The sequence below is a fragment of the Drosophila guanche genome, unplaced genomic scaffold (genome assembly GCF_900245975.1).
Source record: "Drosophila guanche unplaced genomic scaffold, DGUA_6, whole genome shotgun sequence".
Lineage (NCBI taxonomy): Eukaryota > Metazoa > Arthropoda > Insecta > Diptera > Drosophilidae > Drosophila > Drosophila guanche.
Genome location: NW_022995761.1, coordinates 409,377 through 424,659, shown reverse-complemented (window position 1 = coordinate 424,659; position 15,283 = coordinate 409,377). Strand labels below are relative to the sequence as shown.

Below are 15,283 nucleotides of genomic sequence, written 5' to 3'. Positions count from 1 at the left end.
CCGATCGGATCCGAATTTGGTGATCTGATGGATATGGCCATTTCCTACGGAATAGTTTTCTTTTATCTTCAAAATTTGTAGATTTGGGCCTTTTTCAGGGATTCCGCCCTTTTTCAGGGGCGGAAGGGGGGTGGCTCATTTTTTAAATACACTGGATTCAGTGTGAGCATACAGCAAGTCTAAAGGACAGACGGACAGCCAGACATGGCTCAATCGACTCGTCTGTTGATGCTGATCAAGAATATATATACTTTATGGGGTCGGAAACGTTTCCTTCTGGGTGTTACATTCATTCACTTTGTGCAAAATTACAATATACCGTATTTACTCTTCGAGTACCGGGTATAAAAAGAAATAAATTCTTTTTCGGCACAGCTGCCATGTCTCGACCTATAACTCTAATGGAAAATATTTGCAACGCCAAGTCCTTTGCCGTTATCCATTATTTGTATACATATGTATTTAGATGTTTACAACCGTTTATCCCTTTCGTCCTAAATGTATTTAAAAAATATATGAGCATAGAGAGGATACACAAATTCAAGGTTTTTTATACCCGGTACTCGAAGAGTAAATAGGGTATATTGCATTTGTGTGAATAACGCTTGTATGTAACGCACAGAAGGAAACGTTTCCGACCCCATAAAGTTTATATATTCTTGATCAGCATCAATAGACGAGTCGATAGAGCCATGTCTGTCTGTCCGTCTGTCCGTCGTGTTTGTCGGCTAGTTCTCAGAGACTATAAGAGCTAGATCCACCAAATTTTGGCTCGAGACTGCTGTATGCTCACACTGAAACCAGTGTCTTTCAAAAATGAGCCACGCCCCTTCCGCCCCCGCAAAAAGGCGAAAACCTCCCAAACCCACAATTTGTAGATAAAAGAAAACTAAAAACGCCATTCCGTAGGGAATGGCCATATCTATCAGATAAACAAATTGGGATCCGATTGGATCATTATTATAGCCACAATGAAGAAATTTATTTTCCAGTGGCTAAACCCACCCTATCCCGTAGCTTTTGTTGCTCTTTTTACATTCTCTCATTCACACTCTGCTTCTGCTTCACTCGGCCCCTGCCTCTGCCCTCCCCCTGCCAATTCCTCTTCCGACTTTTAGCGGGCGCTGCCTTTGCCGCGAGTCTGCAGTGTGTCCGTCTAGGGAAGGGCGGTGAGCTAAAGGAGCGTGTTGGTGTGAGAAGTGTTGTAGATGTACATAGATGACAGTTGAAGAACAAATTTAAAATTTGGCAAGACACTGCTAAGGTGCAGATTTAGTGCCGGGTATAAAAGTTGTGACGCGTAAGAAGCGTCTCACGCGTCCCTTTTCTTTTTTTTGGGTGAATCTGCTTCATAATGTCTCAAGTTTGAAGGAAGGGTATGTGAGCTCAGAAGCAACACAAAAATGCCAAACGTCTCACGCGCTAAAAATGAAAACGCATATGAAGCCGAGAATAGATACACGCATTGCATCATGAATGTATGTACATATGTGTCACCGCACACATGAAATCACGAAGCAGACTTGAAGGGAAAAACAAAACTTTGTTTTTGCGAGAGTCGCTTTGCGTTCAATGCTCAAGAGAGCCAACTCCAAAGTCTCTCAGCCGAAGGCTCTCTCACCAAGAGCCGAAGGCACTGGGAGCCAATCCACTAAACTGATTAGGCAGCCAGTTTTTTCTACGTTTGCACACTCTATGAGTTGTTTGCTTAGTGCTTTTAGGCAATAAAAGTCACAGTGAACGAAAATGCCAAATTAGCCATGCTCCGGTTGTTGCAAATTGTTTGCCATCGTTAGTGTTTGATTTTAAAATTGTGGTGCGATATTTTATCTGAATATTGCTGCTGATACACACACCGTTCCCAAAATATTCAAAAAGCCTAAGGAACAGCCTCCAACAGACTGTCGTGTGGAATAATGTTGAGACAGAAGCAGATGTTGCCAATGAAATTTATGCGCCAGCCAAACTAAATCTTTTGGGATAACTTTTGGTAATCACCTACGCTGGCATCTCCTTCTACTATAGGGCTCTTAAATTATGCGGAATCCGAGAGGTACAGGAGAGAGAGAGAGAAAATGCAACAGATTTTTTTGAGACCTGTCGCCGCTTTTGCATATCATAAATGGATTCCACTTTTTCACCACGAAGATAGAGTGCATAGAGTCCCCTTTTGACTTGCATAATTTACTCCTTTGCCCTCATCCTCGTCCGTTCTGCCGCTGACTGGAGTGCCCAGGATTCCCAGGATGACGCAGAATGGGAAAGGGAATGTGGGTGGGGTGGGGGAGGGGCTATGGAACTGTATGCTAATGCTAATGCTAAGCACATGCTGCTTGCAGCAGCTGAGTGCAAACACAAAAAAAGTTCGTGAAAAAATGAACTTTGCCCCGCATTTTTGCATTTGATTAACTGCCTCCCACGTCCTTCTGGCATCTCATGTTGAGGTTTTTGCCCTGATTATACAGAATGATGAATGACGCTAGAACGTCTGCACAAAATGGAAGATATAATATATCAATGGTCTGTGGAAATATACACGTATATATTTTTTTGGGGAGTTCTTGTGATCATTAATTTGTAGAATCTTTAAGTCCATCACCCATGAAAGCTCTATGTTAATATTGCAACTGTTTTCATTATCAAATGTATTGAAAGGAAAAATCTCATAATTATTTGCAATATCCATTCACTTTCCAACATTTGTCTTACTCGTTATAAGTTACCCTTACTAGTTCTTTTTAATGATCACAAAATTCAAATATGGATTTAAACACATTTTTGAGTAACAGAGTTGTGACTCTAGACTTTTTTTATACCCGGTACTCAAAGAGTAAATAGGGTATATTGTATTTGTGCGAATAACGCACAGAAGGAAGCGTTTCCGACCCCATAAAGTATATATATTCTTGATCAGTATCAATAGCCGAGTCGATAGTGCCATGTCTGTCTGTCCGTCTGTCCGTCTTGTTTGTCGGCTCGTTCTCAGAGACTATAAGAGCTAGAGCCACCAAATTTTGGCTCCGGACTGCTGTATGCTCACACTGAAACCAGTGTATTTCAAAAATGAGCCACGCCCCCTTCCGCCCCCGCAAAAGGACGAAAATCACCCAAATCTACAGTTTTGAAGATACAAGAAAACTAAAAACGCCATTCCGTAGGAAATGGCCATATCTATGAGATCACTATTGGGATCCGATCGGATCATTATTATAGCCACAATGGAGAAATTAATTTTCAGTGGCTAAACCCACCCTGTCCAGCAGCTTTTGTTGTTCCTTTCACATTCTCTCATTCACACTCTGCTTCTGCTTCACTCGGCCCCTGCCTATGCCCTCCACCTGTCGTTGACTCTTCCGACTTTTAACCAAGACTCGGTTTTCAACGCTAGATGGCGCCACTTTCGAAAAATTTGCTGTGAAACCCATCGGTCATTATTGCACAGAATGTGCAGACCATTGGACCATCAAAGTTGCGTACAAGAATTTTTCATTGCTGTGAAACCTATCGGTCCAAGAATGTACCAATTTTATTGCTGTTTTAAATATCTCATAAATTGGAAAATATTAACTGATCCAATTTGTTTGATGCATTTTATTTAGCAGGCTTTTACTACGTGTTCTGTAATGTGAACGATATCTAGTGGTTGGCGATGTCTTCTACATCTAGATGTAGTCCTGAGTGCCGGGTATAAAAGTTGTGACGCGTAAAAAGCGTCTCACACGTACCTTCTCGTTTTAAATACATTCGGCTTGTTTTAAAATTTTGTTTGTCTTTGCTTTCGAATTTAGCTTGTTTCGACGCTGACTTCAATTTTCCAGTTTCTTTACTGTTTAAACGCACATTTTTCCGCAGCTGTTCATTGTGCAACGTTCAACTAGAGTGAACTATTTTATCGGCACCCAATCAATTCCATTGAACGGCAAGAGCTAAGGACTTTCAACACATCTCGAGTGGTGGGCGATAACTTAAATTAACCATTTGCCAGGAATGGGAAGCATCTGCTACAAAGAGCATTTCCTGATGCTTTGGGGCAACGGTTTTGTTATCCTTGTACCACCCTGCACACCGCACACCCCAAAGCCCATACCCGCTCATGTACATACAACTCTCACTTTTGTCACATCCGGCTGCAGATCCTTCTGGTCCTTTGGGGCAGTGCTGCGGAGCTTTCGACCCAAATTGAGATTTGGCACACAACTTTCCAAGGAAGGAGGAGTGTGTCGCCCTGGTCTCTGGGTCTCTGTTCGCATGGACAGCATTTTTCGGTGGATATGCAAATTTAATTAAATTTTAGGGTGCACACGCACACAGATGCGAACTAGTTGTTTGTGAATGGGTGGGGCTGGGGGCTTGGTGGGGGGATAGAACTGCACAAAATGAATTGCAGGAAAGTGTCAGGGAAAGGGATCTGATACCCGTAAACGTCTTCAAGCTGAGACAACTTGCAATTATCCAGGGAACAGAACAATAGAATGGGCCACATGCAGCAGTTGCAAATTTTTTTTTGCACACACACAAATGGATCAACATATCTTCATACATTCATCATATTTTTATACATACACATGTATGCAGCGGCAGAGACTGACTCTGTTGAAGGCCGGTCGTCGCCTAACCAGTGCACTATGGGGCATTTTACCACTTTTCCTGGCCGAAACTCATTTGTCAAAAGTCAAAAAAGTAATATTTTTTTTAACAGATATACATAGGAATAACATCAGTCCGTAATGTTACGTACCCAACAAATTAAACAGTGCGCACCACTTTTAAGATAACAGCTGTCCAATTCAGCTGTTTGCTACGAACGATAGAAAGTTATCGCAAAACTGATTTTGTTCATGAAGTTTAAAGTGCAAAAATTGCTAAATTGACCAATTTAAGTTAATTTTTTACAATAATCTCGATTCAGGCAGATATTAAAAGTGTGATTGTGAGTTTGAAATTAAAAAATTGACCTTAACAAGTCCATATTTGTGACGAAAATTTGTCTTTGAAAAGACTTACAAAGTGATCGGTTCCCGCTATTGTATCCAACATTCAACACTTAAAGAAAAGAAGCTGCTTGCACTATACAAGGAAGTCAATGTAAGAACCCGATTATCTTCTACTTTTCCATTGTAAAATATTCGGGCACATTTTTTTAAGTAAAATATGACATTGCTTGACATATTCCCATCATTTTTTTTTTTGATTCAATTTAAAAATAAAGTAAAAATTCGATTTTACCCTGAAGAAAAGGCGGTGGCAAGCCCATTTTTTCAACAAACCTTCCTTTCACTATTATAGACTCATATCAAAAAACGAAATCTAAAAATATTGTTTCGTTTGGAAGTTATTAATTAATGCCACAAAAAGTGGTCAAATGCCCCATAGTGCAGTGCACATTCATAATGCGCCACAAAGTAGCATTGTTATGCATACATATGTATGTGTGTATCTCATTCCATTCAACCTACACATACTAGGTACATACGGTGCACTATGGGGCATTTGACCACTTTTTGAGGTCAATTTTTTAATTTCAAACTCACAATCACTTGTTTAAAACCTGCCTGAATCGAGAATATTGTAAAAAATTAACTTAAATTGGTCAATTTAGCAATTTTTGCACTTTAAACTTCATGAACAAAATCAGTTTTCGATAACTTTCTATCGTTCGTAGCAAACAGCTGACTTTAACAGCTGTTATTTTAACAGGGGTGCGCACTGTTAATTTTTTGGGTACGTAACATTACGGACTGATGTATTCCTATGTATATCTGTTAAAAAAATATTACTCTTTTGACTTTTGACAAATGAGTTTCGGCCACGAAAAGTGGTCAAATGCCCCGTAGTGCAGTGGCGAGCATTTGTGGATACTTGGTTACCACTTTTAAGTTTAAACGCCTGTAAAATCTGTAAAAATTAGTACATTTTTCTCATTCTTTTTTTTTAATAGCTTCTTTAGTTGTTTGGCAATGAAACAAAACAATAATTTAATTTAAAAAAATGTCGGCTTCATTAAAAGTATTTATTTTTTGTTAATGAAGTCAATGTATCCAATTTTGCACGTTTCCAATTTTTTAAATTGATAAATTTTTCAAAATGTTTTGTGCAAATGCCCTTAGCGTTTATCGCACTCAGAGTATGCTTAGGTATATTCTTGACTACATTTTAAATGTCCTCGCCAGATATTATGCCCCACTTGGTTTGTATACGCACCTAAAGAACCTGCATTCCCTTTGATGACTTAGATATATTCGTTGAGTAGACTACTAGATTAGATGAAAACTCGATTTTACCCAATTTTTTCGGGTTCCTGTTCTGCTGGCAAGTGATATTCAGTATGGGCTTAGCATAATTAAAATCTTCAAAATTTAAAATTTGCCAAATTGCTCTCCAAAAGGCTAATCTAATATTCTTTATTCATCATTCCATCGATTTTAGCCAATGGTTTACCATTTCCACCAAGTGAAGCAGCCCCACACGACCAGCCTGCTCCTGCATGTTTCGTCGTTTCCTTGACCTGATGCTTTTTCAGTCTTTTATGTGGGTGGTGCCAGTAGTATTCATTGTTATCAGACTGAATGTAGTTTATTTTAGTCTCAGTTGATCAACATGCCATTTACATTTAAGACGATTCGCAAAATTTGTTGGTGAGGGCAGAATATTTCTGCTTAGCTGCCGCAATCAGGCCGAACCGGGAAAAGTACTTTCCTTGCTTACGGGCTGACGGGATTGTTGCCCCATTGGCTTAAATCGATGGAATGATGAATATAGAATATTAGATTAGCCTTTTGGAAACCAATTTGGCAAATTTTAAATTTTGAAGATTTTTAATGTGCTAAGCCCATACTGGATATCACTTGCCAGCAGAACGGGAACCCGAAAAAATTGGGTAAAATCGTGATAAATTGTCACAATAATGACAGTTTTCACTTAATGTAGTAGTTTACTCAACGAATATATTTAAATCCCATTAAAAATCTTCGTGAATTTCTTTAAAAACGAATGATAAAGTATGTATCCGCATCAAAGGGAATGCATAATCTTTAGGTGCGTATACAAACCAAGTGGGACATAATATCTGTCGAGGACATTAAAAATGAAGTCGAGAATATACCTAAGCATATTCTGAGTGCGATAAACGCTAAGGGCCTTTGCACAAAACATTTTGAAAAATTTATCAATTTAAAAAATTGGTAACGTGCAAAAGTGGATACATTGACTTCATTAACAAAAAATAATAACTTTTAATGAAGCCGACATTTTTTTGTTTAAATTATTGTTTTGTTTCATTGCCAAACAACTAAAGAAGCTATTAAAAAAAAAGAATTAGAAAAATGTACTAATTTTTACAGATTTTACAGGCGTTTAAACTTTAAAGTGGTAACCAAGTATCCACAAATGCTCGCCACTGTATGTTTGTATCAACCTTCTGCGTCATTTGTCATACTGTTTGTCATCTCTCTTGTCTTCTCCTGTCTGTCGATTCGTTTCGTTTCGTGCTCGTTTGTCCCCCGTCCGCGTACGCATATCCGTATCCGTATCCGTATCCATATCCATACTCCTCTGTGTATTATTGCCAGAGTTAAATCTTAGGTTAAGCTAGATTTCACTCAGTCACACACACATGCATATCTCTCTGTGTATATGCTATATACTCATAACTAATCCGATCTGCAGGCCTACTCCAAAAGAAAACTAACTGAATGTTTCCTCCCACCCAAAACCCATTTTACAGTGCGTAGCTGTCGTACCGGCAAACAGGTGCAGATGACCGAGGCGGAGGTGCGCGGCCTGTGTCTGAAGTCGCGCGAGATATTCTTGCAACAGCCGATACTTCTGGAGTTGGAGGCACCGCTGATCATCTGCGGCGACATCCATGGCCAGTACACAGACCTATTGCGGCTGTTTGAGTATGGTGGCTTCCCGCCGGCTGCCAATTATCTGTTCCTCGGCGATTATGTGGATCGAGGAAAGCAGTCGCTGGAGACCATCTGTCTGTTGTTGGCCTACAAGATCAAATACCCGGAGAATTTCTTCTTGTTGCGCGGCAATCATGAGTGTGCCAGTATTAACAGAATTTATGGTAAGTGTTTCGATTATCATTCGTAAGATTAATTCATATATTTCCGATCCCACTTAGGCTTCTATGATGAGTGTAAGCGCCGTTACAATGTAAAACTTTGGAAGACCTTCACAGACTGCTTCAACTGTCTGCCAGTGGCCGCCATCATCGATGAGAAGATATTCTGCTGCCACGGCGGCCTCAGTCCCGATCTGCAGGGAATGGAGCAAATTCGACGCCTAATGCGGCCCACAGACGTTCCCGACACTGGGCTCCTGTGCGATCTGCTGTGGAGTGATCCCGACAAGGATGTACAGGGCTGGGGCGAGAACGATCGTGGTGTGAGCTTTACATTCGGTGTGGATGTGGTTTCCAAGTTCTTGAATCGCCACGAGCTTGACTTGATTTGTCGTGCGCATCAGGTTAGTGTCCGAGAAGCCATCTCTAATTAATTAATAATTATCTGATTTTGTGTTTGCTTTTGTGTCTTTCTTCAGGTTGTGGAGGATGGATACGAGTTCTTTGCACGTCGCCAGCTGGTCACGCTATTCTCGGCGCCCAACTATTGCGGCGAATTTGATAATGCTGGTGGCATGATGACCGTCGACGACACACTCATGTGCTCATTTCAGGTGGGATAATTATCACTAAACTTATTAAACCTCTAATGTCTGTTTACCCTTTGTTCAGATATTGAAACCATCCGAAAAGAAGGCAAAGTATTTGTACAGTGGAATGAACTCTTCGCGACCCACTACACCGCAGCGAAGCGCCCCAATGCTATCGACCAATAAGAAGAAATAATATATCCATCCGCTTCCATTTCCTTAAAGGTTCAACAACAACAAAAACAAAACAAACAGAAAGAAAAAGAAAACACTTGTATACATATAAATACATAATTATAAATATATATTGAAGATCGAAAATGTCAAAATCTACAGTGAGAGAGTGTTAGAGAGAGAGGAGAAGGGAGGAAAAATTAGGGTTAACATCCATATCTCTCTCTGTGTGCATATGGATAAACGTGCATGTGTTATGTAACTGTACTTGTATTCTATCTATCGCTATCAATAATCATATGTGAATTCAAAATTCTTTGTTGACTGTCCCCCTACCCATACCAATAGTATATGTAAACCCAATCACAAATGAAAGTCCCGAAAATTCAGTAAACTATCTAAATTAAAAAGTACAGAGGTGTTAAGCCATGAATTTAAATATAGGCATATTAATGTAAACTACATACATATACTAGAATCGGTGTACTTCTATATCTACACTTAACTACAAAAACAATCGAATGCGAATGCGAAATCGAAAGCAAAACTAAATGCAAAAATCTAAGTTAAATGCTATCCACTCCTTCATTTCCACGAACCAAACCCAAAACCCAGTCTAGCTTTAATTTGATCCACCCAATTTTCAGTTATCGTCTACATAAATTGTTCCAACAAAAGTTGATCAACAACATAAATAAACAATAAAAAGTAAAAAAAAAAAAATATACAAACCATGAAAATAAAAGGAAGGATTATCTACCACTTAAGCTTAAAACAGTTGTACTCTGTGCGCGTGTGTGTGTATTTTATTTATTCTTTATTTAGGAATACGAATAGTAGAGATGTTCTATTGTTAATTTGATTTTTTTTGTCATTGTTTGTCATTTAATTAATTTATTGCCTAAACTATACTACTTATAAACAAAGGAAAAGCAACTAAACCTTAAACAGAGATAATTCAATATTATAAACTATATACTTAAAAATTATATTTTTGCGTTCTACTATGTTTAAGTGACGCGAAAACTGTTAACTGCTAACCGGTTAATGGGCATTTAAGGACACTCGACTCGAGGCTTGTTTTCCCCATGAATCCATACCAATACCTAGCGAAAATCCAACCTAACTTTAACTTTAACCTTAGCCTCACACACAAACAAAAAACAAAAACAAACAAACGATAGTTGAAAAAAAACTAAAAAAAAAAACTTTAAAAAAACTTAAAAAAAAGGAGAACAAAAGAAAACGAATTTTGAAAGCATTGAAAAAGCATTACTTCAAGTACTTGAAACACCAATTTTTGTGCATCTTTTATTTATATAAAAATTCGAAGAAGTAGCAGAAGTATTTTGCAGATTGAAGGGTATAGATGTAAATATATATATATATTTTAAATATATATATATATATATACAGGAGAAACGAAAGATATAACTAATTTTTTTCATCGTCGTAACCTATTAGATTGTAGTGCCTTTTTTGCCTCCCAAAACAACAAAAACAAATACCAATAACGAGAATATAAACTAACAGAAAATGGTTTATATGTTTACAGATCATAAATATATATATATACAATACATACATAGTATACATTTTATATGCAACAAGGCGGAGATGGACATGGAGAGAGAGTGATTGAGGGGCGGATGGAGTACGAGGAAGATGAAGATGAAGAGGGTCAAGAAAAGCTTGTGGAAAACAAGTCAATTAATTGCATTAAAAATAAACCAATAAATAACAAAAGCAACAAACAGAAGAAACGAACAGTGAAACAATATCGTATTTCTCTCTCTTATTTGAGCCTCTGTTTAGACCCTCTCTGATTTCGGATTTCGGCCAATTAGCAAAAAACCATTTCCTATAATCTGTTAAAGCTAAAGGAGCCGCAGCTATATACATATATAGATAAATATATCTAAACAAAAATATGAATAAAAGATGGTATACAAAGTACTACAAATGGCAATGGCCATGCGATAACGAGAGATGAAATGAGATAGAGACCGAGAGAGACGAGAAAACGAAGAAATGGGATAAACAAATAAATATATTTATTATTAAAAATCAAATAAAAATTAATAAAAACTTTATGTAAACAAACCTGCATATTCTGCATCCTTCTGCATATAAATTATTTAGTTTCTCAAATGTACCGTGGCTTCGGCCAACGGAAGTGAGAGCCAATATTAATATTTCAGACATTTTATTGCCGGCACCACAGGCACGGTTGAATATGAGTGTAAAACTAAAATACAAAATACGAAATATACAATATAAATTCCCCTGTTGCGGACGGCACAGCTCGAGCAGCGCTGCCCGCGCAGCAGTTTCCAATTCTGCGCGTCAGCTACCCGTGCAGACGCTGTCGACGGATGTCTATGCAATTGATGAATCGCGATGCCCGTCCACTCCAGCGCAGTATCAGCGTTCTTACAAAGTAAGAATTCCGCGAATACCCTGCAGCTGGTGGGGAGTGTTAGCTGCTCTCCCTCTTCAAGTGTGGTCGCCCTCGAATATCTCAAGTTCTCTATCAGCGCGTTAACCTGGACCAAATTCCTTCCCTTCTTGAGTAGGGATCTGAGATAGAGGATGATGTCGATGGCTCCGCAGGAGGCTGCTCCTACTCCAATGGTAAGGATGGGATTCACCTTGCCCATTGTGGTTCGCTCAATCTCCTTGATGTAGTTTAGATTTAGACACCTCGCTGAGCTGGTGTAGGAATGGTAGGCTCAGGACCTTATGGGGCCCCGTGATGTTCATGGCGGGCACCGAGGGAGCCGTTAATGGTGGCGAAGTCGTCGAAGGCGACCAGTTGCGTCCCGGGGGTTTCAACCAACGTATCGGAATCACAGCTGATCGTGGCGGGTCTGTTTTTGACAATAATGACCCCACCGTCCACGAGGATGATGGTCTCCAGGTGGCTGGGTTGAGAGTGTCAATGCAAAGTGCCTACAGAGTGTAGACCCTGGGCGCAGGAACCCTCCGATTCCCTGTTGCAGAAGGTGGTAGTAGTAGTGGTGGTGTAGCCCGTAACGGCCCACACCTGGCTCCGAACTCGGCTACGACGTTGTCCATAAGTTGTAGTAGGGTACCGTTGTGCTCAGCCGGGAGTAGCGTGACCTTCTTACAAGCTAAACTTAATCTAGGATACTCTATAATGAAATGAACAATATTAATTGATTGTGAATCCTTAATGCTGGATACTACTAACAGATTGGAAATGGTGACCCCTGTGAATTGTTTAGTGAGAATGGATTCTATGTCAGCATGGTCAAGTAGAGAAGGGCTTACCAAGTTGGCTTTGGCCAAGGTGATTGTGTTCATGCGCGGCCGGCTCGCCGGCTATGTTTTAGTTAGGTTCAGAATTAAGTTTCAGTTTAATATTTGACAAATAAATTAACGGATCGTTCATATTAACATCGACAGGAGTCGTAAAACCTTTATTAACATAATTACATTGTTAAGCCTTAAGGGCCAGCAAAGAATTTGTCAAAGAATTTGTACCTCCCCTTCGCTGATCGTTCATGTGTTGCGACTACGATCGCACACTTATGAGCTAAGCTAAGTCAGCCTCGACATTGACAAAAATCAACAACAACAACACCAAGAAGGAGAAGGTTATGAAGGCAAATTGGGGAATCAACAGCGGATCCATCGACCAACAAAGGAAACTCCCATAAACGCAGTGAGTAGAGTGGTATGTGTGGCAAAAGAGACGGCGTTGTAAAACGCCAAAGATATCGAATAAGTAAACTGCTTAAACTGCTGTAGTATGCAAGTTAACACATATTACAAGTTATCGCACCACCTTAACTTCATCATCTTGCGCCACCCCACACATAAACATCTTGCAGCGCTCAGTTCAGAAAGCTGACACAGCACTGACGCTGTTGTGGGCCGTCTCTCACTCCATTGGCCAACGGCCGTCGCCTGATTCTGGCGGATGTGCTGGGGTCAGCGAATTCCATTCTTGCATGAATGGTTCGCGAGCTGGGGATCTGGGAGTTAAGTTTCAGTTTTTAGAATGAATTAATAAACGAACGGTTCAAATCAATTGCACCAGCTGAACCTGAGAGGCCAGCGCCACAGGGGATCTAAACACTCCCAACAAAGGGGCAGCCACCTAGACATCGCTGCCACCACCACCCTCGCCCCGCGAGAACCTCCTGCTGCCACCGCATGCCGCCGCCGCCCTCGCCCCGCGAGAACTTCCTGCTGACGCCGCACGCCGCCGCCGCAGCAGCACATTAAAACATAATTTATATACATACATATATATTAAAACACATAAATGCGGCTGCTCCGCTGCCGGTGTTGCCGGTGTTGCCAACTCAAGAAAGACGGGTGTCTTTTAAAATTGATTAGCCATATAACTTGTCTACATGGCGACCGTGACATTGAGGCCTGAAAATAATTCTGCAAAAACAATTTACACGCAAAAAAATGTGACAATAACAAAATAACACTGCGAAATCAGTTTTCACGCAAATAATAAAATGTGTAAGTAGTTCCAATAAGAGAGTGGAAGAAAAGTAAACGAAGATAAAGACCTGAAAAGGCACCGACAACGCTACATAGAGCGTACTTCGATGACCTGTGCGATGACCGGCACCGGCACCGCCTGAGCCCATAGGCCCATAGGACAACTGCAGCGTAAAATATAAGCGTGAGAGGCCTGACGCCCCTTACGCCATCGTTGGAAACAAGCTGGAGACGGATCTCCTTAACGCTGCTCATATCGAGCAAAGGGACAAGCCGAGTCTAAAGGAGGCTTTAGAGGCTTGTCCATCCGATGGACCGCGCCCACTCACAATAGCTGGGTACCGGGCACGCCAGCAGACGTAACAGCCCAAGAAACAGAAGAAGCGGGGAGGAAAACGCAGCGAGGAACAGGACAAATTAAAAAACCGGAGGACCTAAGCAGGAATCTTTGCGATGCAAAGTAACGCAATATAGGCAGCATTCATGCCAATGCCTAAATTGCCAATGCTATCTATAAAACTTCTACCCACAAGCTGATGCGTGCAAACGCTGCTTTTAAAATTCTGATATCTATTAGGCTTTTACGAAAAACATATGGCTGATATTGTAATTATATAGAGAAAAACCAATGTAAATCAGTCATATGCCCTAACGCATACTATCTTCATATTTTCACAAATTTGTTCTTCTAAATATTTCCCTTTTTTTTTATTTGAAATTGAAATTTGAATTAATATTGAGTATAAAAAAAAAAAAATAATGAAAGAATAATTACAACATCCCAAAACTCAAATTTTGACATTCAATTAATATGAATGAGGAATAATAAAATAAGTAAGTTAGGAAATGATACCAATAATAAGCCATATATAAATGTCATATTTTTTCAAAGAAAACCAATAATTATAACCAAGATGGGTTTAGTGGACACCAAGACGGTGGATTCCACCGCCAATGTAATTAATAAAGTAGAATCAAAAGAGATTGATTTAGGCTTTACTAATACCCTGTTGATAATATTTGTTGTTATTATGTGTGCCAACGTATTTTTCAAAATATATAAGCTACACAATAGATGCCTTAAAAAGAAATATTTGAGTAAGGCTAATGATTTAGACAAAATATAAATTGTCTACATTTGGTCTCAACGACCCCGAGATCATACCAGAGCTGGAATATATGTACATGAGTACATTTGGAATCGCAAAATATTAATGACACATTAGTTAAAATAAAAGAAAATTTCGATGAGTCATACAAGTGTCTTACACAAAATAGGTCAATCCTAAGAGCTACAGTGAATAAGCATGCAACCATATTAGTTGAGTGTTTTAACGAGGCTCGTAAACTAATACATGAAAATAGAGAACGCATAAAAGAACATAATTGGTCACAGGTATCAAAATTTCTGATCAAACTTCGATCAAATTTAATATCGATTCAAGACAAATTAAACTTGGATATTTCAATTCCAACAGTTTTGAATACTCCATTGACCATAGACATAGAACAACCTGGAACCAGGTAAAATATAGAAGAAGAAAATATGGAAGAAAAAGATCTACAAGATCTAACTATCCCAGCTGTGTTAACAGTACCACAATATCAAGATCAAGAGTTGTCTGATTCAGATTCACTGAATAGTGAGATAGAACGATAACATATCAGAATGGCAGAAGACCCAGTTGCCCAACGGGCATATATAAAAAATATTTCGCACGCCATACCTGAATTTAATGGACAGAAACTTCATTTGCAACGATTTATAACAGCAATTAAATTAGTTAACCTAACAAAAGGACCTCATGAATCCTTAGCAGTCGAAGTAATAAAATCAAAGATTATAGGAACAACTCTGTACAAAGTTAAAGAACTTAACACGATCAGCGAAATTATAAATAAACTACAAGAAACTATAGTCGGTGAAACATCTGACGTTGTCAAAACAAAACTGACTAAAGTATGT

At 39.4% G+C, this 15,283-nt stretch overlaps 1 protein-coding gene across 2 annotated transcripts in view; it reads left to right on the top strand.

Annotated features, from left to right (window-relative positions):
• Nucleotides 1-10,605, top strand: part of LOC117590869 (serine/threonine-protein phosphatase beta isoform) — a 37,717-nt gene extending 27,112 nt beyond the window's left edge. For both annotated transcript variants that reach the window (XM_034283891.1, XM_034283892.1), the window contains 4 exons: nucleotides 7,724-8,071; nucleotides 8,129-8,472; nucleotides 8,548-8,682; nucleotides 8,741-10,605. In XM_034283891.1, coding sequence (XP_034139782.1) covers nucleotides 7,724-8,071; nucleotides 8,129-8,472; nucleotides 8,548-8,682; nucleotides 8,741-8,854 — 941 coding nt within the window. In that variant the 3' untranslated portion in view covers nucleotides 8,855-10,605. The remainder of the gene's footprint in view (nucleotides 1-7,723; nucleotides 8,072-8,128; nucleotides 8,473-8,547; nucleotides 8,683-8,740) is intronic.
• The last annotated feature ends 4,678 nt before the right edge of the window (nucleotides 10,606-15,283 follow it).